Here is a 22618-nt window from a genome sequence, read left to right as displayed (position 1 = left end):
AAATGTCATGTAGAACCTAGGGGTAAGACAGGAATAAAGACACAGACCTACTAGAGAATGGACTTAAGGATATGGGGAGGGGGAAGGGTAAGCTGTGACAAAGCGAGCGGGAGAGGCATGGAGATATATACACTACCAAACGTAAGGTAGATAGCTAGTGGGAAGCAGCCGCATAGCACAGGGAGATAAGCTCGGTGCTTTGTGACCGCCTGGAGGGGTGGGATAGGGAGGGTGGGAGGGAGGGAGATGCAAGAGGGAAGAGATATGGGAACATATGTATATATATAACTGATTCATTTTGTTGTAAAACAGAAACTAACACACCATTGTAAAGCAATTATACTCCAATAAAGATGTTAAAAAAAAAAGAAATTGAAACGGTTATTAAGGTTAATTCATTTCCCCCCCATATCCATTTTAACATATTTTGAAAAAAATCTAAAATGAATCACAGCAAATCTTACTAATTCAACCAGGAATCTATTATCATTTTTTACTCCTATGTTTTAATTTGTACGTTTATGCTTAATTTAAGAATAACCATGGATAAAACATGAAAATCAGTGCATTTTTCATTCTGCAATCATATATGTTCTATTCTACATAATATCTCACCTGTCCTCATATTTTGTTTATACTCATGTACATAATATTCAGGTTTGATGACCTTGGCAATAGACCTTTTCTTATAAAATGTACTCACAAATATGAAATTGGTCAATCAGCTACTCAGGAAGAAAATTACATGAACCTAGTTTTGTAGCAAATATGTTTAAGTTAAAGGTTCAAAATATCCTTTAACTAAGAAAATTCAAAATGCCATCATTTTCCTCCTGGATGGTGAGATTTTTCACCTTATACTTTCTCTGTCTGACTTTATTTATCCTCTGATTGGTCCCTGCCAAGTATATTTTGATAATATAGATAATAAGCTATATTTCAGTGAAGGACTTCTCTATGTTGAGGACTATGACCACTGTATTAAAATCTAAATAATATACACAGACGTAAAGTACAGCAAGGCTACAACTTCTCACTCCTACAAAAATTCTTGAATTTTTTTTAATTTAAGTCTATCTATCTCGGTCAGTGAGCTTTGATTGGTGAGCTTTAGTCTGGCTTAGTTCTACAAAGTCTACATCCTGTCTTAAAAAACAAACAAACTTACTGCTTTCATACTATCATTAACTTGACTAATTTCAAGGCACAACATATTTCAAAAAAAAAAAACCCCAGAGAAATCAACAAGTTTCAATTAAAAATGATGTGCATTTAGATGAGACTCACCTTTAAAGAATCAAAACAAGCCATCACACGACCATTTTCCACATGGCAAACTCTTGGCGGATGGGCAAACTTGCAATCTGCATCAGCTCGAGAGCAGGTTCCTCTCTGAAATTCTCTACAGACTTCCAAAGTCAGCCACTTGGTATCACGAACCAGGGCAACATTGACAGCCGTCATATTGAAAGCAAAGTTAAAATCAAGTGCACCCTCTCTACAACACTATTACTGCTGTTGTTGAAAGGTTAAAAATAAATTCAAGCTAAATGTGAAGAGATAACTGGTTGCTTTGGTGAAAGGTTTCTTTGTTAGCACTTAAGTTTTCATTTAAGTCAATTTTGGTGGTCTAGTCAAACAAAAAGCCCACTATAAAATAAAAATTGTATCAGAATAACTAAAAATCAAATTAGAGACCAACTCCTAAGAAGGCAGCTGTCAAGGTTAAGATATTGAGTGCTTTATTTTTTTCCTCTGCTGAAGTTACTTCAAATAACTGGCAGAGTTTCAAAAGGATTCTGTGCTCTCCAGTTGATATTTTCAATTATTCTCGCAAAAAGCATATGCTGCTGGCTGCCTGTCAATGTGTGGAATGGTCTCAAGTCAAGGGGAGAAAAGTTTTTTTACCTATCTCTTGGCTTTAAAGATTAATAGGATGTTACAGCTGCAATTTTTTTTTGTTTTTGCTGCAAAATCGGGAGGAGGAAAAATGACTATGAAAATTGAGAATCAAAGAAAAAAAGAATGAACGAGTTGCTGAGAATGAACTACAAGCACACCAGGGTTTTTTTGTGGGGGCGGGGCGGGGAGAGGTGGCAGTGATGGTGATAGGGAGAGGGGTTTATAAAGAGGCAGCTCGAAAGTGGAATCCAATCAGCAGTTTTCAGAAAAGGCACTTTCCAGAAACCTGCAAAAAATAAAATAAAATAAAATAAAATTAGCTAATATAACACATTGCTTCCGTTTTAAACTCTAGATTTGGAAAAGTAGTAATATATCCTCTTTAAAACAGGAAGCATCTAGATACTGACAGTGCAACGTAGGAGACAGTCAGCCATTGTCAATAAAAAGGGCATTTCCCAGTGTAGAACTGTACATAGTAAAAGGAAGCAACCACTTCGATTTACTGTTGAAATACAAGACTGGGCAACAACCCAATTAAAAAGAAAAAAAAGATTATTTCATTTTGGTCTGTTTGGGGGCAGAAATTCATTCAGGGGTCCACTGCACAGAAAGAGCCAGAGCCTGACATGTCAGCGCTTTATGTAGTCATGATCCACCTGTGTGTCTTCAGGTTTTAGAGGCTACCAAAGACCTGCCATTAAACTGGCTTTACTATGATCTGATCGAAGGCTTGATGATCTGCTCTCAAAATCCAGAAAACAGAAATTGCTAGGAAAATTTAAGATGCTCCAAGAGGTAACTGTGTATTTGAAATGTAATTGTTGATGATCACACAAAACGGATATGACATAACTAGCTGGAGACCCACTGCAAATGAGGTAGGGGAGAGACTGTGAAATGTAAAATGTGCTTCAGATCAAGAAAGAAATCCTTTGAAAAGATGCTGGATTTTTTTTTTCTGTGTATGCTCTATTAGTTCTTAGTCTTTATGAAGGGATATTGGAACAACTCAGAAGGAGGTTTCAGCATGGACAAATAAGTGAGACCGAAAGCACTGTTCATACACTGGTCATACATTAAATACTGTGCAGCTTTAGGGTTTGTACTTTAAACCAGTGTCGACCAGCAACAATTTCTAGGAACTCAGCTGAGAAGATAGATTAAATGTTAATTTATTGGCATTATGCCATGAACACATACCAAAATAACAGGGATTTTCTAAAGCAAAAGTAAGCTCTGCGTATCAGACAAATCAACTAATTTTTAACTTCATCAAAAAAGTAGAATTAAAGTTCTTGAAAACATTTCATTTACTTTTTTAAACAGTTTCTTCAATAATTTTACAGAATCTGAATTTTTGCTTTATTCTTTCCGCATTCAAGATGAAACTCAATATCACCTAATTTTTCAGATACCATTAGGAAATTAAGTATATAGAAAATTCATGCAGGCTTATCCATTTAAGAGCAAAACGTGTTTCTCTAAGTCATTCTTCATGGAAATATTTCTAAAATGTATTATATGTAGCTTTGCCTTCTTAAAAAATACTGAACGTAATTTGGGCTCTGGTTGAAGACTTGGGGTCATAAAATGCCCTGGGAAGTATTATAGTTCTCTTTCAGTGGCAGATTGTTAATTGTCACTTCTACTGTCACTTCCCTTCCTGCCACAATATCTGCCATGGTGGATTGTCCAGCTCCTTTCTGGAATACAAAATAGCTAATCATGAGCGTTGAATAAGAGTTAGTTACTCACTGTATGAGGGGCCTGCGGGCAAAATGCAGGGCTTTCATGCAGAAGGTCTGTGACTACTCTTACTGGTTTGGAAACCCTTTTGCAATATATTCCATTCAGGACCACGTTCTAGAGGGTTAAGGTTGCCAGGTGAATGACCTCTAAAAATATTTAAAATAGATATCTATTTTAAACAGCCAGATGGGGAAATGCAAATGAAAATCACAATGTGATACCACTTCACACCCATTAGGATAGTTACAATAAAAAAGAAAAACTGGAGGGGTTTCCCTGGTGGCGCAGTGGTTGACAGTCCGCCTGCCGACGCAGGGGACACGGGTTCGTGCCCCGGTCCGGGAAGATCCCACATGCCGCGGAGCGGCTGTGCCCGTGAGCCATGGACACTGAGCCTGCGCATCCGGACCCTCTGTGCTCCGCAACGGGAGAGGCCACAACAGTGAGAGGCCCGCATACCGCAAAAAATAAGAAAAAAAGAAAAATTGGAGAAATTGAAACTATCGTACATTGCTGGTGGGAATGTAAAATAGTGCAGCTGCTGCAGCAGTTTAACAGTTCCTCAAAATGTTAAGCAGTTACCATATGACCTAGCAGTTCCATGCCTAGGTATATACCCAAAAAAATTGAAAGCAGGATCTCGAAGACATATGTGTACACTCATGTTCATAGCAGCACTATTCACAATCGCCAAGAGGTAGAAACAATCCAAGTGTCCATCAGCGGATGAGTGGATACACAAAATGTGATACGTCAACACAATGAAATATTACTCTACCATAAAAAGGAATAAAGTACTGACACATGCCACAACACGAATGAACCCCCCAAAAATGATGCTAAGTGGAAGAAGCCAGTCACAGCGGCCACATATTGTATGGTTCCATTTATATTAAATATCCAGAATAGGTAAATCCGTAGAGTCAGAAAGCAAATTAGTGGTTGTGAGGGCCTGGGGAAGGGGAGAAAGTGGAGCAACTGCTGAATGTGTATGGGGTCTCCTTTGGGGGTGACGAAGATATTCTGGAATTAGACAGTGGTGATGGTTGCACAATGTTTTGAATATACCAAAGACCATTCACTAAACTGTATACTTTAAATGAGTGAATTGGATAATATGTGAATTATATATCAAGAAAGCTATTTTTTTAAGTCTAAAGAGATATGACAACAACAAAAAAAAAAGCTTCGTAAGTGATGGAATTGGCTACCCCAATCTTTTCTTTCTTAGATTCTTCTTAGACACACATTCTTCTAAGTAGTGTTCTGAAGTTGAATTTCAAGAGTAAATTCATTTCCACGCTTGTATTATAGAAAGTACTCTAATAAAAGAGTATGTTCTGTGAGTTTGTAAGTTTAGATTTAAAGATATATTCAAATTTAATCCTATAACTAAATTACATGGGCTGCCTGAACACATTTGAAAGAAAAATAATGAAAAAGAAATATATATATATATATATATATATAATGGGTTTTTTCCTCAGAACATAAATGGTGAGTGAGGGTCTGGAGAAAGATTTTTCTACAGAGGTCTATCAAGTATAGAAACAAATAATAAATTTGAATTTTAAACTTTTACAAATGAAAAAATACAAACAGGAATTGAACTCTGGCCCTGCATTTTATGTAAGACAGGGGGAATGGGAGAAGGAATTTTCTTCATTTTTAAAATTGACCTGTAACCTCTGATGGGACCCTGGCCAGCTCCTCAAAACAGTTCTAGCCAGCGCATATCTGCATGTCTTCCTTCAAACTGGAACTATTTTTGGTGCTGGCACAGAAGAAGCTAGGTGCAACAACTAAAAAGAGCTGGTGTGACAGTGGAGAGATGTTCCGTCCTGCCGCGCTGCTCATCTCTGTATAAAAGACGGGGAGGGGGGTCCATTTTAAAGATCAACTTTGTTTGGGGGACAATACAACTTTATCTTCATTACTTTAGACTTGAGTAATAGGAATATGAGTTTGCTTTTCATGATTTATAGTCCTCTAATGTAGAACATGAAAAGTTACCGTTTCTTAGTACATTTGTACTTGTATGGTATTCGCAGCTTGCAAGTGTTTTTATTTCATTGATCTTTGGAGCTCTAAAAAATACTCTAAACCGTGGGTGATAACCCAAAAAGACCAATGAAGGAAATAAAGCTCAAGGAAGCTAAATTACTTATCTGAAGTTACAAAGCCTTAAGTGGTAGAACCATGCTCCAGGCAAGATCCTCTGACTCTAAATCTCATGCTTAGATCCTGGCAGAGAAATGTAGCAGTGATTATTTCTTATCTCTTGTCTCTCTTGGGAATCTTAAACAACGAGAGCCAGTCATCTTTGTGTAGTACTTATGATTCCTTCTCAAAATTATGTTCATGCCTGTTGCAGTGCCATCTTCATAATATTCCTGTGTTGTGCTGCACCAACATTTATCCACATCCACTATATGCCAAGCACCGTTCTAGATGTGGAACAAGACTGATAAGGTCCCTGCTGTCGTAGAACTTCCTATGCTCATTTAAATAGAGAAGAAACCAAAGGCATAGCAAAGAGAAATGATTATGAGAGTTTATGAAGGGGTGGAAGCAGACTCTAGGTATTCTGATTCCAATACAGGTCTCTCATTCTCCCATGAATGGTACACCAAGCACTCTAACTTAACAATACTCTTAAACACACACTCAAACACTATTGCATAGAAACGAGTCACTAAAAGGAACACCCCAGAAATTACCACACCAAGTCTTACTGCTCTCCGGACTCCTCTTGAAGACAGTACTACTGTTGCCATTTTACAGATGGGGAAACAGAGGTGGAGAAGGGTTAAGTCTTGCACAACTTCATGTAGCTACCCTCAAGCCATGGTTCAAACCCAGGCAGTCTGCGACCAGAGCCCACCTTCTTAGTCATGTCATGATACTGTGTCTCCCTTATGGCACGGATCACATTCTTATTATAGGCCCTTAAGTTTTCTCCCTTATCAGACTGTAAATTCCATAAAAGTAGAGATCATGTTTTACTTAGTTTTGCTGACTCTATCTTCTCATTGGAAGTTAGAGCATGACAGCATTTCTCAGGATTCTTACTTCGAAAGGTCAAAGATTAAATGGTAACTTAACCCTTCCAAGCAAGGATTTTTGTCAGTTGAGCATCCTCTAGGCTGGCTGAGCTTTGGCCACCTCTGTCAGTTTCATATCTATCAGATCTGTAAAGTTGAGTATTTTCTCATAATTCTAGCTTTCAAATTGAAATGTTAATACCTGCAATTCTTGATATATAGAGCACTCAGTTTCGATAAAGAATGGTCTATTCCTGCTCTTTTGGTAACAGCAAGATCTTATCTTGGATTTAGAGTAAAAATATGAGATAACCAAATGACTTTTCTCTATATCTTTGGATAGTAGGTTAATTTTTGGAATGTTTTTGCCCAAGAATCAGTGTGATGAAACTGAACTGGGAGTGGGGTGAAGGAGATTTCACTTTGAGCCACAGGAAGAAACAAGAAACATCCCCAAAGTACATATTTTTCCTTGAAAGTAAAAGAGTTATTTTTGAATTTTAATTAATGCTCCTTTACAAAAATTCTATATTAGATATAACATAAGGAAAATAAAAAATGTTTTTACTTCAAGAAAACAAGCCCTTTTAAAAATCACATTAAAAACACTTAGGAATAAACCTGATCAAGGAAGTTAAAAGACTTATATGCTGAGAACTATAAAACATTGATAAAGGGAATTGAAGATGATTTGAAGAAATAGAAAGATATCCCATGTTCTTGGACTGGAAGAATTAATCTTATTAAAATGACCATACTACCCAAAGAAATCTACAGATTTAATGTGATCCCTATCACAATATCCATGACATTTTTCACAGAACTGGAATAAATAATCCTAAAATTCATATGGAACCATAAAAGACCCTAAATTGCCAAAGCAATCCTGAGGAAAAAGAACAAAGCAGGAGGCATCGTTCTCCCTGACTTTAGGCTATACTATAAAGCTACAGTAATCAAAAAGCATGATATTGACACAAAAAACAGACATATGGATCAATGGAACAGAATAGAGCCCAGAAATAAACCGACACACTTACAGTCAATTAATTTTTGACAAAGGAGGCAAGAATATACAATGGCGAGAAGATAGTCTCATTGCAGCACCATTTGCAATAGCCAAGACATGGAAACAATCCAAGTGCCCATCAACTGATGACTGGACAAAGAAAATGTGGGGTGTGTGTGTGTGTGTGTGTGTGTGTGTGTGTGTGTGTGTGTATAATGGAATACTACTGAGCCATAAAAAAGAATGAAATATACCCATTTGCAGCAACATGGATGGACCCAGGGAATAGCATATTAAGTGAAATATCAGACAGAGAAAGACAAATATCATATGATATCACTTATATGTGGAATCTAAAATATGATACAAATGAACTTCTTATTTACAAAACAGAACCAGACTCACAGACACAGAAAAAAAACTTATGGTTACCAAAGGGGAAAGGGAGGGGGAGAGAGAAATTAGGAGTTTGGGGTTAGCAGATACAAACTACTATATATAAAACAGATAAACACAAGGTCGTACTCTATAGCATAGTGAACTATATCTAATATCTTATAGTAAGCTATAGTGGAAAAGAATATATATACACACACACCTGAATCACCTTGCTGTACACCAGAAACGAACACAACATTGTAAATCAGCTATACTTCAATTTAAAAAAAGTTTTTACTTTAAAATTACATACACACTAGATTCATTATTAAGTAGATTATCTATATTTTTAAAGATTCAAACATTTTCTCATGGAGTTGTTCTTGATGGTAAAACAAAATAAATAAATATTTTCTACTGATATAATGGAAATAGTACCTTGTTCCAGAGTGGCTTGCAAGGCCACTGCCAGCAGTTACTTTTGTCCCACTTTTTCTTACACTTTCCTCGTCTCCTCCTTTCTTTTGCCTTCCCTTCACAAGCCAGCACATAACATAGAAACATTGCCAGTGTCTGGTCCAGAAGATCACAAAGACGCTCTTTGGCACCTAAAGCAATATCTGAAGAGGCATTTCTTTAAATGTATTTATCGACCTCCAGAATAAACAATGAAAACAATGTTTTCTTTCTTTCCATTTTAAGCTTTCCTTACATCTGTATTACCACAAGGAATTCCTTGTGGCCATTTATTTTGGCTCTACGAATATATGACACGCCTGCTACATGCTGCTTGAATTGGCAGGCTAACAAGGCTTAAAAGCTTACAAGTTTTCTAATTTGCTTCAAGTTCTATTTCCCTCACATATTTAGCTTAGTGGTCCACCAATCCAGTTCTTTAAGGCATATGAGAGGTCCTCAGCACTGTAGATGGAAGCCATGATTTCACAAGCATCCTATAGAAAACTGAGTTTTATGTCTGAAAAAAATAAGTGTGAAAATAAGGACATTTCACCTATGTGCAGAACTTTTTCATTAAGCTTTTCTTTTAAGTTTCATTGAATTTTTTTCACAATATTCCCAGGGTAACAAATTTATCTTTTACAAAAAGCAGGTAAATCAAGTTATTCTGTTTCATAAAGCAATTAAAAGACCCACCTCAGTGCATATATATGGTCATAAAAAGAAAAAAAAAACAGGTGCTACCCTGTCTCTTTCAAACATAGCTCTAGCAACAAATGTGATTGGTTTTGTTAGTCAGAGGAGTTCATCTTTTTTTTAAAAAAAGATATATCTCTTTTAAAATAATATATGAAATTATGAGAACTTGCTAATAAATGCCATTTAAATATTTTAAACTAATCCAATTTAATATAAAAACAACCCAAAACCTGGATTCTGCACACAGTTGTTATCAAACAACACTGGTTAATTGCTTGCTTATGTCCATGGGACAGAAATCCCAGAGCCATTAAAAGATCACCAAAAAACTGGATTTAAAATTGAAGACAGTAGGAACTTAACATATTTGGCAATTTAAGTCCTATAATGCTCAAGCATTTGAGATGAGAGAAATACAAAATGTCACAAGACATTGCATTTAATATATGCAGGGTGATTTTGCTGAAGATTCATTCAACAAATATTTATTGGGCATCTAATATGACCTAGGCACTGATCTAGGTGCTGGGGATGCAAAGTTGAACAAGAAGATTAAATCCCTGTCCTGAGAATCATACATTCAATTGGTTGGCCACGAATGGGGATGCGGGGGTGGCGAAAATAAATAAAAAATCATATCCGTCATTCATTTTATCCATTTAACAAATACCTATTATGATTCCCTAAAATTCAAGCCAATGAGGTCTTTAAAAATGTTCATGTGGAATAACAAATGTTGGTGAGGATGTGAAGGAAAGGGAACCCTTGTACACTGTTGGTGGGAGCGTAAATTGGTGCAGCCACTATGGAGAACAGTACAAAGGTTCCTCAGAAAACTAAAAACAGAACTACCATATAATTCAGCAATCCCACTCCTGGGCATATACCCCAAGAAATGAAAACACTAATTTGAAAAGATACATGCACCCCAATGTTCAGAGGAGCATTATTTATAATAGCCAAGATATGGAAGCAACCTAAGTGTCCATCAACAGATGAATGGATAAAGAAGATATAGTATACAATATACAATGGAATACTACTCAGCCATAAAAAAGAATGAAATGTTGCCATTTGCAACAACATGGATGGACTTAAAGGGTATTATGCTTGCTGAAATAAGTCAGAGAAAGATAAATACTGTATGTTATCACTTATATGTGGAATTAAAAAAATAAAACACACTAGTGAATGTATCAAAAAAGAAATAGACTCACAGATATATAGAACAAACTAGTGGTTGCCAGTGGGGAGAGGAAAGGGGGGAGGGGCAAGATAAGGGTAGGGGATTAAGAAGTACAAACTATTTTGTATAAAATAAGCTACAAGGATATATTGTACGGAACTATACAGGCTATATTAAGGGAATATAGCCAATATTTTATAATATCTATAAACGGAGTATAATCTTTTAAAAATTGTGAATCACTTGTTGTATACCTGAAACTTTTATAATATCGTAAATCAACTATATCTCAATAAATAAATAAATAAAAATGAAAATGTTCACGTGGGAAAGTGTCAGTTAATCAACAAACATTTATTGTGTCCACCAACAATATGCACAGACTTGTGTCACATGCTTCTGGGGAACCAGACGAGCTTTAAAACACTGCCTGTGTACTCAAGAAACCTCTTTTGAGTTGGGGAGACAAGAACAACATAATATGAAATAAAAGCAAACAATGTAGACAATTAAGAGCAAAATTTAGTAACATTAACAACAAATGTGATGAGAGTTCTGAGACGAGGATGTCACTCAGGCCTGAAGTTGTCAAGGGAGTTTTCCAAGAGGAGAAAGTGGAGCTGGGTCTTAAAGAATGAGAAGGACCTAGGTGAGGATGGAGGGGCAGAGAGACTTCCTGGAAAGAGGAACAGCACGAATGAGGATGAGATGAGAAGGTTAGGTATCAGGTATTTGTAGGATGGTGAGCACACATGGGCGGGCTAGGATGGCAGGTTCATACTATGGAAGACAAATCATTTGTGGGTTGTTTCTGAAGATCCTTGAAAATGGCTCAAGGACTGTAATGTTTATTATAGAAATAGGAGCCGCTCTCAAAGATTTTAAGCTGAGTAGAAACTTAGTGGCCATAAATGCAGTATGGTAACAATGATCTGCCCTTGCAAAATTGTTTTATTTAAGGAGCCCACAACACACAATCAGAGCAAAGTTTACACATCTGACATACTCTGGAAGAACAAAAGATGAGAGAGAAGTGGGTGGATGTCAGAGTGTTTCTCTAGTTCACAGGCTCTGTGAGGATAGGACAGGCAGTGATTCAAGTCAGGCTGTCATGAAAAGTGGGTAAAAAAACAAACTGAAAAGTGCAGCTTCTTGCTTTCATTTTGCTAATTACACATTTATCAATGACCCCCATCATTAAGGACACATAACTGTATTCCTATTTTACGAAGTGACTCAAATGTTTTTCAGTCTTACTCTCTGCAAGGTAAATTCCTTTTAAAAATGTAGTTGAAACGTCAGCAAGAATTTCTTTTCTTCAGTTAGATTTTGCTACAGAACAAGCTCATGCCAGGAGTTAAATTTAGATAGCAACTTTTTGGCTGTAATGGCATCCTGTAAATTCCTGCTACAGGACTTTAACCAGCACCCCAGTGGCTGGAAAGTGTTCGTGCTCCTCCCAAAGTACATATTGAATTGAACTCAATTCAATTTTCAGGGCCAATTTACTCACTGATAAGATTTGGTTGAACATTCACTATTCACCAACACACACACACACAAACACACACACATTGGAAAACAATCATCAGAAGCTATCACAAAATGTTTATTTATCCTTTAAATACTTGAACAGCTCAAGTAACTCTCTAGTCAAATTTGTGAGTCACATAAGTATGACTATTTGTCAGAGAGGTAAACTAAACTAGCATCTAAGTGATTTGATCATGTAAAGGGATTCATCACTGTATCTAGTAAGCATCCAGTGAGGGCTTCCTTACCTGACTTCATCACTGGTATTATGCCCAATAAATTCAGATTCTCAATCTCAGTACAAAGCCTCCAATCCTTATTAGGAGCACTTATAAGACTAGTAAAAGATTGAGGAAAAAAGCTTTATGGCTAAAAAAGTTGGGAGAGGACCAAAGGTACCCTGATTTCAAGGACCAAGTAATTTAATACATCAATGCCAAAAGTTCTAGTAAGACTTGAAGGGAGTTTTCTGGGAAAGTAAATTTCTTAAGCAAGTATACACAAGAGTTCTATCATCTATGTCTGAAGTTACTGTTGCTAGAGGCATTATTTCACATTCATATTATACACAACTGTGACATATCTGTAAGCTAACGGCCTAGAGTTAATTGGAAAGCTGGGTACTTTAGTAAAGAATTATTCATCAAGAAAAAATAGGGAGACGACTCAAAATCAGAAATAAAAGAGTAGATATTACAACTGATGTCACAGAAATACAAAGGATTATGGGAGTACTATGAGGAATTATATGCTAACAAATTGGACAATCTAGAAATACTGGATAAATTCCTAGAAACATACTACCTACTAAGTCCAAATCATGGTGAAATAGGAAACAAGAACAGACCAATAACAAATAAGGTGATCAAATCAGTAATCAAAAGCCTCCCAACAAACAAAAGTCCAGGACCAGATGGCTTCACTGGTGAATTCTACCAAACATTCAAAGAATTAATATCAATCCTTCTCAAACTCTTCCAAAAAAATAGAAGAGAATGGAAGTCTTCCAAACTCATTTCACAAGGCCTGCATTACCCTAATATCAAAACCAGTCAAAAATGCCACAACAGGATTCCCTGGTGGCGCAGTGGTTAAGAATCTGCCTGCCAATGCACGGGACATGGGTTTGAGCACTGGTCCAGGAAGATCCCACATGTCGTGAAGCAACTAAGCCCATGCACCACAACTACTGAAGACCTGTGCTCTAGAGCCCACGTGCCACAACTACTGAAGCCTGTGCGCCTAGAGCCCATGCTCCGCAACAAGAGAAGCCACCACAATGAGAAGCCTGCACACCACAACAAAGAGTAGCCCCCACTCGCTGCAACTAGAGAAAGCCCACGCACAGCAACATAGACCCAACACAACCAAAACTAACTAACTAAATAAATAAATAAATACATTTTAAAATGCCACAAGGAAAGAAAATTACAGGCCAATTTCCCTGATGAACATAGATACAAAAATTCTCAACAAAATATTAGGAAACTGAATTCAACAATATATTAAAAGGTTCATACTCCAAGATCAAGTGGGATTTATTCCAGGGATGGAAAGATGGTTCAGCATCTGCAAATCAGTCAATGTGGTACACAACATTAACAAAATGAAGGAGCTTCCCTGGTGGCGCAGTGGTTGAGAGTCCACCTTCCAATGTGGGGGACACGGGTTCGTGCCCCAGTCCGGGAGGATCCCACGTGCCGTGGAGCGGCTGGGCCCGTGAGCCATGGCTGATGAGCCTGCGCTTCCAGAGCCTGTGCTCCGCAACGGGAGAGGCCACAACAGTGAGAGGCCCGCGTACCGCAAAAAAAGCCAAACAAAAAAAAAATGAAGGATAAAAATCATATGATCATCTCAACAAATGCAGAAAAAGCATTTGACAAAATTCAACACCCATTTATGATAAAAACTCTTAACAAAGTGGGTAGAGAGGAACACAGTAAAGGACATATATAACAACTCAATGGTTGAAAGCTTAAAGCTTTTCTGCTAATATCAGGAGCCAGAGAAGGATGCCCATTTTCAGAAACTTTTATTCAACATAGTATTGGGAATCCTACCCAGAGCAATTATTCAAGAAAAAGAAATAAAAGAAATCCAAATTGGATGGGAAGAAGTAAAACAGTCGCTATTTGCAGATGACATGATATTACATATAGAAAACTCTAAAGATTCCATCAGAAAACTCCTAAAACAAATAAGTGGATTCAGTAAAGCTGCAGGATACAGAATCAATACACAAAAGTCTGCTGTGTTTCTATACACTAATAATGAAGTATCAGAAAGAGTAATTAAGAAAACAATCCTAAAGTAGCAGGACACAAAATTAATGAACAGAAATCTCTTGCATTCCTATACACTAACGATGAAAAATGTGAAAGTGAAATTAAGAAAGCACTCCCATTTACCATTGCAACAAAAAGAATAAAATACCTAGGAATAAACCTACCTAAGGAGACAAAAGACCTGTATGCAGAAAATTATAAGACACTGATGAAAGAAATTAAAGATGATACAAATAGATGGAGAGATATACCATGTTCTTGGATTGGAAGAATCAACATTGTGAAATGATTCTACTACCCAAAGCAATCTACAGATTCAATGCAATCCTTATCAAACTACCACTGGCATTTTTCACAGAACTAGAACACAATTTGTATGGAAACACAAAAGACCCCGAATAGCCAAAGCAATCTTGAGAACAAAAAACGGAGCTGGAGGAATCAGGCTCCCTGACTTCAGACTATACTACAAAGCTACAGTAACCAAGACAGTATGGTACTGGCACAAAAACAGGAATATAGATCAATGGAACAGGATAGAAAGCCCAGAGATAAACCCACACACATATGGTCACCTTATCTTTGATAAGGAGGCAAGAATATACAGTGGAGAAAGGACAGCCTCTTCAATAAGTGGTACTGGGAAAACTGGACAGCTACATGTAAAAGAATGAAATTAGAACACTCCCTAACGCCATACACAAAAATAAACTCAAAATGGATTAAAGACCTAAATGTAAGGCCTGACACCATCAAACTCTTAGAGGAAAACATAGGCAGAACACTCTAAGACATAAATCACAGCAAGATCCTTTTTGACCCACCTCCTAGAGAAATGGAAATAAAAACAAAAATAAACAAATGGGGCCTAATGAAACTTCAAAGCTTTTGCACAGCAAAGGAAACCATAAATAAGATGAAAAGACAACCCTCAGAATGGGAGAAAATATTTGCAAATGAAACAACTGACAAATGAGTAATCTCCAAAACATACAAGCAACTCATGCAGCTCAGTATCAAAAGAACAAACAACCCAATCCAAAACTGGGCAGAAGACCTAAATAGACATTTCTCCAAAGAAGATATACAGATTGCCAACAAACACATGAAAGAATGCTCAACATCATTAATCATTAGAGAAATGCAAATCAAAACTACAATGGATATCATCTCACACTGGTCAGAATGGCCATCATCAAAAAATCTACAAACAATAAATGCTGAAGAGGGTGTGGAGAAAAGGGAACCCTCTTGCACTGTTGGTGGGAATGTAAATTGGTACAGCCACTATGGAGAACAGTATGGAGGTTCCTTAAAAAACTAAAAATAGAACTACCATACGACCCAAAAATCCCACTGCTGGGCATATACCCTGAGAAAACCATAATTCAAAAAGAGTCATGTACCAACATGTTCACTGCAGCTCTATTTACAATAGCCAGGACATGGAAGCAACCTAAGTGTCCATCATTGGATGAATGGATAAAGAAGATGTGGCACATATATACAATGGAATATTACTCAGCCATAAAAAGGAATGAAACTGAGCTATTTGTAGTGAGGTGGATGGATCTGGAGACTGTCACACAGAGTAAAGTAAATCAGAACGAGGAAAACAAATACCATATGCTAACACTTATATATGGAATCTAAAAAAGAAAAGAAAAAAATGGTCAGAAGAACCTAGGGGCAAGACGGGAATAAAGATGCAGACCTACTAGAGAATGGACTTGAGGATACAAGGAGGGGGAAGGGTAAGCTGGGACAAAGTGAGAGAGTGGCATGGACATATATACACTTCCAAACGTAAGATGGATAGATAGTGGGAAGCAGCTGCGTAGCACATGGAGATCAGTTCGGTGCTCTGTGACCACCAAAGGGGTGGGCTAGGGAGGGTGGGATGGAGGGAGATGCAAAAGGAAAGAGATATGGGGACATATGTATATGCATAACTGATTCACTTTGTTATAAAGCAAAAACTAACACACCATTGCAAAGCAATTATACTCCATTAAAGATGTTTAAAAAAAAAGAAAACAATCCTATTTACCATTGCATCAAAAAGAATAAAATACCTAGGAATAAATTTAACCAAGGAGATAAAAGACCTATATATTGAAAACTATAAGACATTAATGAAAGAAATTGAAGAAGACAGAAATAAATAAAAAGATATTCCGTGCACATGGATTGAAAGAATTAATATTGTTAAAACGTCCATACTCGCCAAAGCAATATACAGGTTCAATACTATCCCTACCAAAATTCCAATGAGATTTTTTACAAAAATAGAAAAACAGTCCTAAAATTTATATGGAACCATAAAAGACCCCAAATAGCCAAAGCAATCTTGAGAAAGAACAAAGCTGGAGGCACCACACCATGGTCCTTGATTTCAAACTATATTACAAAGCTATAGTAATTAATGGTATTGGCATAAAAACAGATACATAGATCAATGGAATAGAATAGACAGCCCATCAATAAACCCACTCATATATGGTCAGTTAATTTATGACTAAAGAAGCCAAGAATGTACAGTGAGGAAAGGATAGTGTCTTCAATAAACAGTGTTGGGAAAATTGGACAGCCACATGCAAAATAACGAAACTAAACCACTATCTTACACCACACACAAAAATTAACTCAAAATGGATTAAAGATTTGAGTATAAGACCTGAAACCATAAAACTCCTAGAAGAAAACATAGGTAGTAATAAGCCCCTTGACATAGGTCCTGGTAATGATTTTTTTGAATCTGACACCAAAAGTGAACGCAACAAAAGCAAAAATAAACAAGTAGGACTACATCGAAATAAAAAGCTTCTGCACAGCAGAGGAAACCACCAATGGAATAAAAAGGCAACCTACTGAATGGGAGGAAATATTTGCAAAGCATATATCTGATAAAGGGCTAATATCCAAAATATATAAAGAACTCATACAATTCAATAGCCAAAAAACCCCCAAATAATCTGATTTTAAAATGTGCAGAAGATCTTAATAGATATTTTTCCAACGAGGATATACAGATGGCCGACAGATACATGAAAAGATGCTCTACAACATTAACCATCAGAGAAACCACAATGAGATACCACCTCACACCAGTCAGGATGGCTATTATCAAAGAGACTAGAAACAACAAATGTTGGTGAGGATGTGGAGAAAAGGGAATCCTAGTGCACTGTTGGTGGGAATGTAAATTGGTACAGACACCATGAAAACCAGTATGGAGGTTCTTCAAAAAATTAAAAATAGAACTACCATATGATACAACAATCCCACTTCTGGGTATTTATTCAAAGAAAACGAAAACACTAATTTGAAAAGATATATGCACCTCCGTGTTCACTGCAGCATTATTTACAGTAGCCAAGGTATGGAAACAACCCAAGTGTCCATGGATGGATGAATGGATAAAGAAATTGTGATATATAAGTAGATATAATGGAATATTATCAGCCATAAAAATGAATGAAATCTTCCCATTTGTGACAACATGGATGGACCTTGAGGGCTTTATTGTAAGTGAAATAAGTCAGACAGAGAAAGACAAATACCATATGGTTTCTCTTACATGTGGGAAAAAATACACACACACACACACACACACACACATAAAATCCAAGTGTTCATACATCTAGAGAACAGATTGATGGCTGCCAGAGGTGGGGGATGGGAGTGGGAGAAATGGGTGAATATTTCTGTTTGTTTAAATAAATTGAATTTTAAAAAAAGAATTAGGAGTGAAGAGTTCAGAGCACAGACAGGTCAGAATCTTAAGTTCTACATTTCCCAAACTTCACACTGGCCTGAGAGTATCCTTAACAGCCTCTAAAATAAGAATTCCACTTTTCTCTTGATATTTCAGAGTGATTTATACTGGATTGGAAATTATGGGTGTCTCTTTATAGAAAAATTTAGAGAAAATGTAAAATGGGCTGTCTTTTTAACACCTTTTAACTGAATTTTGGACAAGTAGTCAATGCCCTTGCTAACACTAAAGAAAGGTGTGTAACTATAATACTGTCATTATAAAGTTGTCTTCCTGGCCCAGATAGAATAGTTCTCCTCTATCGTTCAGTCAATCTCAACAAATCTCAAAGGAAAGATTACAAAACTCCCAAAGCAGAGGGGGGCGAGTAAGAAGATTGCTTCAATTGTACCATGAAAATGGAAAGCAACACCTAAACCCTGAAATGTAATACTCATCTTCTATAAGAACAGTTCTGTGAAATCTATCAATTTCAACTCTGGTTTGCCTCAATAAATGGGGAAATAACTTATGTTCCTACTTCTGTAAGGTATATAACTTAAATCCAGATTTCAGATTTTAAAAGGAAGGTATAGAAAAATCAAGCCCACATCAAATATGAAAATACCCCAAATAACTGTAAATGTGGTCACAGCAGAATTATCAAAGCCAGGGCTTCCCTGGTGGCGCAGTGGTTAAGAATCTGCCTGCCAATGCAGGGGACAGGGGTTCGATCCCTGGTCTGGGAAGGTCCCACATGCCGCGGAACAACTGAGCCTGTGCACCACAACTACTGAGCCTGAGCTCTAGAGCCTGCGAGCCACAACTCCTGAAGCCAGTGCTCCTAGAGCCCGTGCTCCACAACAAGAGAAGCCACTGCAATGAGAAGCCCGTGCACCGCAACGAAGAGTAGCCCCCGCTCGCCGCAACTAGAGACAGCCCATGCACAGCAACGAAGACCCAACACAGCCAAAAATAAATACATAAAATAAAATAAAATAAAGTAAAAATAATTATCAAAGCCAATGAGGAGCAAAGTAACCTATTGATTATTTCAACCTTGAACAGTGGCCCAGAATGGTTCATCTACTTGGCTAAAATGCCTGAAACTGTAGTGTACACATGAAGAGCACATGGTCCGATTTCATCATATCTGATACCTTGTCCATCTGCGGTCAGAATGAGTGGGCAGATTCCCAAAGTTTAACCCAATTGTCCTGATTCATTTAGTTTCTTTCACTGACAGCACATATCCATGTTTGAGCTTAATTCCTGGCTATGGATGAATTTCACATTGCTGAAAACCAGAAGGGCACTCTCTGAAGCTTTGAATCCCTGGGGAAAGGCAGTCCCTTGCCACTGATATTATAAGGATTTATTTATTGACCCCTGTGAGTCTGTGTCTTCCATTAATTTCAGTGCAACTGCCTTGACACCCTCTTTCAGTTTCAGAGACCACCACCTTCTTTACACACATGATTTTGTCCCAACTGCCTCTCTACTGTAGACAAACTTTAGACTCTACTTTTCTATGATGGTCTACCTGGTCTTCTTTAATTTCTAAAACCTTTTAGAATCAGAATCAGTGTACCTGCTTATAACCATCTGACTGACCCTCCCGGCCACAGTCTGTTGCTAGCCAAAACATATGATCTGGCATATTTCTCCTGCTAACCAAATGTTTGGTTTTGGCTTCTCTTTTCCTATTTCTACCTATGAGAGTCCATTTCTCCTGCTATCCTCTGTGGTCAGGATAAACATAAATACCAACTATTCCATTAAGAATATTCTCTATATCAATTTCGAATCAATTGAGACACTGGGAATTTTACTGAGTAAAAATTCCAAAAGTGAGTTTAGGGTTCACAAAATAACCACTAAAACACAATAAGAAGGATAAATTTGCTTTGCTGAGCAGATTTAATGATGTATTCTAAAGTGGTATCTTAGTTATTAAACAACTGGTATTTCTAGAGGTTAATAATACTTAACATTTATGGAGCTCGTATTCTGTGCCAGACACTGTGTTAAGAGTTTTATATTCATTATCTCATTCAATCATCCCAATACTCTATGAAGTAGATAATATTAAGGAGCAATGTTAAAGTCTAATTTCAAAACAAAATCTGTCACAAATCTCAGTTCCAGACTTGTCACCAAATAGTAGTATTGAGTTTTTCAATATTTAAAGTTCTCAGATGTCATAATAATAGAGCTATGGGCACTAATTTAAAAATCTCCAGTTTCTCAATTTTCTTCCCAGCTTCCTGTAATTACAATATGAAAGCTCATTACTTCCTATCCATGGAAGCCAGAGGATCCTGAATTGCTTATAATTTTTTGAATATATCTTTTCATGCATGTCTGGCAAATAAGTTAGAAAATGCTTGACACATTGGGTTTAAAATCTCCCATTCAAAAGAACATGTGGTCCAGAAATCTGGCATCCAGCTGGCAGAAGGGAAGCATAAAAGCCTTTGGGCATACTAAATCCCTCCCCCAATAATAAAACTCTCTACAAAAAAAAATGCTTATCCAAATCAAAGTGAAAACTTTGAACCAAGATTGAGAAATTATGAAAAAACTGTGAAGCTATAATACTATAGCAAAGTAGCCAGCACCTATTAAAACTCTCTCTGTTGCTAATTTGTAAGCTTGTTATATCAAAACCTGGAGTATGCAAATCAAAAGGAGAAGACAAAATAAAAAAGATTTCTCCACATGAGGATTTCACGACATGATCTGAGTAAGAGCCTGAAAAGAAAGCAGGATTTGAAAATAAAACTCAAGGAAAATGCTGAAGTCAAACCAGCAAGGAAGTCTGTACACTAAGGTAAGCACCAACATATATGGAAACTAAGAAAACACCTATAGATAAGAATCATTCAAAAAATCGACTCATTTTTAAATGGCCAAGCAAAAAAGGAGGAGAAGGAGTAATGGCTTAAATATTGGATTAAAGAGAGCATTTACATTTATACTCAGGTGAACGGAATCCCATTAAAACTGATAAATTCTATACTGTAGTTACCATGTTGTGTTCATCAATTTAAAATCATGTGAGTACACCTTATAGGAATGATGAGGAAATTAGGTTAACATGATATCATCTATATCACCAAGTACTGAATGACTAAAATGATTAAATTGGACTGCCATATAATTCAATGTATCAGTGAAGGAAACCAAAATGCCTTGATTCTATCTTAAATAACAGTATATCTCACAAAAGATCATAAAGTTCTCAGCATAACAGAAACTTCTTCAACTCACACTGACATAAAACTGAACTTAAATTCCCAGGGTCCAAATACGGATGATATCATCAATCACATGTACTTGTTCCACTAAAACCATTCAAGCCTCAAGGAACAAAACAACTTTCACATTAGTAATCACTGAAACAATACAGCTTGGGTTATTAGGTTTGTCAAAAGTCAAACAAGACTCGTTCATCAAAGGATAAAGACTTTAAGAATGCTAGAGTTGCAAGTAATCCTGAAAGATCAAATCTAGCTCATTACCTTCAGGTAAGTAAATGAAGGACTCTAAACCATTCAGGTAGATGGCTCATATCCAGTTATTGAATACATATTGATAGTAGTTCTCCATAACTTCTCTTTCATAAATACATTCTTCAAACAAACATTTATTAAGGACTAACTTCAGGGACACATAACTAGATGTCAAGGGTATAAACACAGATAAGCCACAGCTCCTCGTGTTTGCATTTTATTTTTAAAATTTCAAAAAAATTTGGAAAAGATAATCTTAGTGGATAGGTGACATGATTTCAGGAATCCAGATGTTATATAACTTTCATTTAAAAAAACCTTATGTTTAGGCCCACAAGGTTACTGATGAATAGGCCAAACCATAATATCCTCAGGAACTCATTCACTCCGTGAGTGACCATGTTTCTCAGGAATCTTCCCATTATTTCTTTTAAAAAAAATAAATTTATTTATTTATTTCTGGCTGTGTTGGGTCTTCATTGCTGTGCACGGGCTTTCTCTAGTTGCAGCGAGTGGGGGCTATTCTTTGTTGTGGTGTGTGGGCTTCTCATTGCGGTGGCTTCTCTTGTTGCGGAGCATGGGCTCTAGGGGCACAGACTTCAGTAGTTGTGGCTCGCGGGCTCCGTAGTTGTGGCTTGCGGGCTCTAGAGCGCAGTCTCAGTAGTTGTGGTGCACGGGATTAGTTGCTCCGCAGCATGTGGGATCTTCCCGGACCAGGGCTTGAACCAGGCGGATTCTTAACCACTGTGTCACCAGGGAAGCCCTTCCCATGATCTCTTGAGCTGCAATTCTGTCTCTCCCACAAACATCCATGCAACTTTTCTACAGTTCAGCTCTGCCTCTCTCTCAAGGAAGGCTTCCTAAGCCTTCATTGCTGGAATATCTTCAAACTGATTCCTCCTCTTCCTCACTCTCAATCACTCCTGCACTCACTACAAGATGGATTCCATCTCCACCATTCTATTAAAACTGTTCTACATTCTACAACTGCATTCAAGAACAATGCTAATTTGAATTAAACATTGCTAGAGCTGTAGGTACGTTCACTGTTACCTTCCCTAGCACAGTACCTAGCACAACTAGGTTCTCAATAAGTGTT

General features: G+C 37.1%; 1 protein-coding gene across 6 annotated transcripts in view; it reads right to left on the bottom strand.

Annotated features, from left to right (window-relative positions):
• Positions 1–22618, bottom strand: part of MBNL3 (muscleblind like splicing regulator 3) — a 127960-nt gene that overhangs the window by 68183 nt on the left and 37159 nt on the right. For all 6 annotated transcript variants that reach the window (XR_003430968.1, XM_027097570.1, XM_027097572.1 and 3 more), the window contains exon 2: positions 1288–2188. Coding sequence is in view for 5 of the 6 variants with exons in the window: in XM_027097570.1 (XP_026953371.1) it covers positions 1288–1464 (177 nt within the window). In the remaining variant the exon portion in view is untranslated. The remainder of the gene's footprint in view (positions 1–1287; positions 2189–22618) is intronic.

This window comes from Aethalodelphis obliquidens, unplaced genomic scaffold (genome assembly GCF_003676395.1).
Source record: "Aethalodelphis obliquidens isolate GAN/ISIS:26980383/991018 unplaced genomic scaffold, ASM367639v1 scaffold115, whole genome shotgun sequence".
NCBI classification, from domain to species: domain Eukaryota; kingdom Metazoa; phylum Chordata; class Mammalia; order Artiodactyla; family Delphinidae; genus Aethalodelphis; species Aethalodelphis obliquidens.
This window is presented reverse-complemented; position numbering and strand designations above follow the sequence as displayed.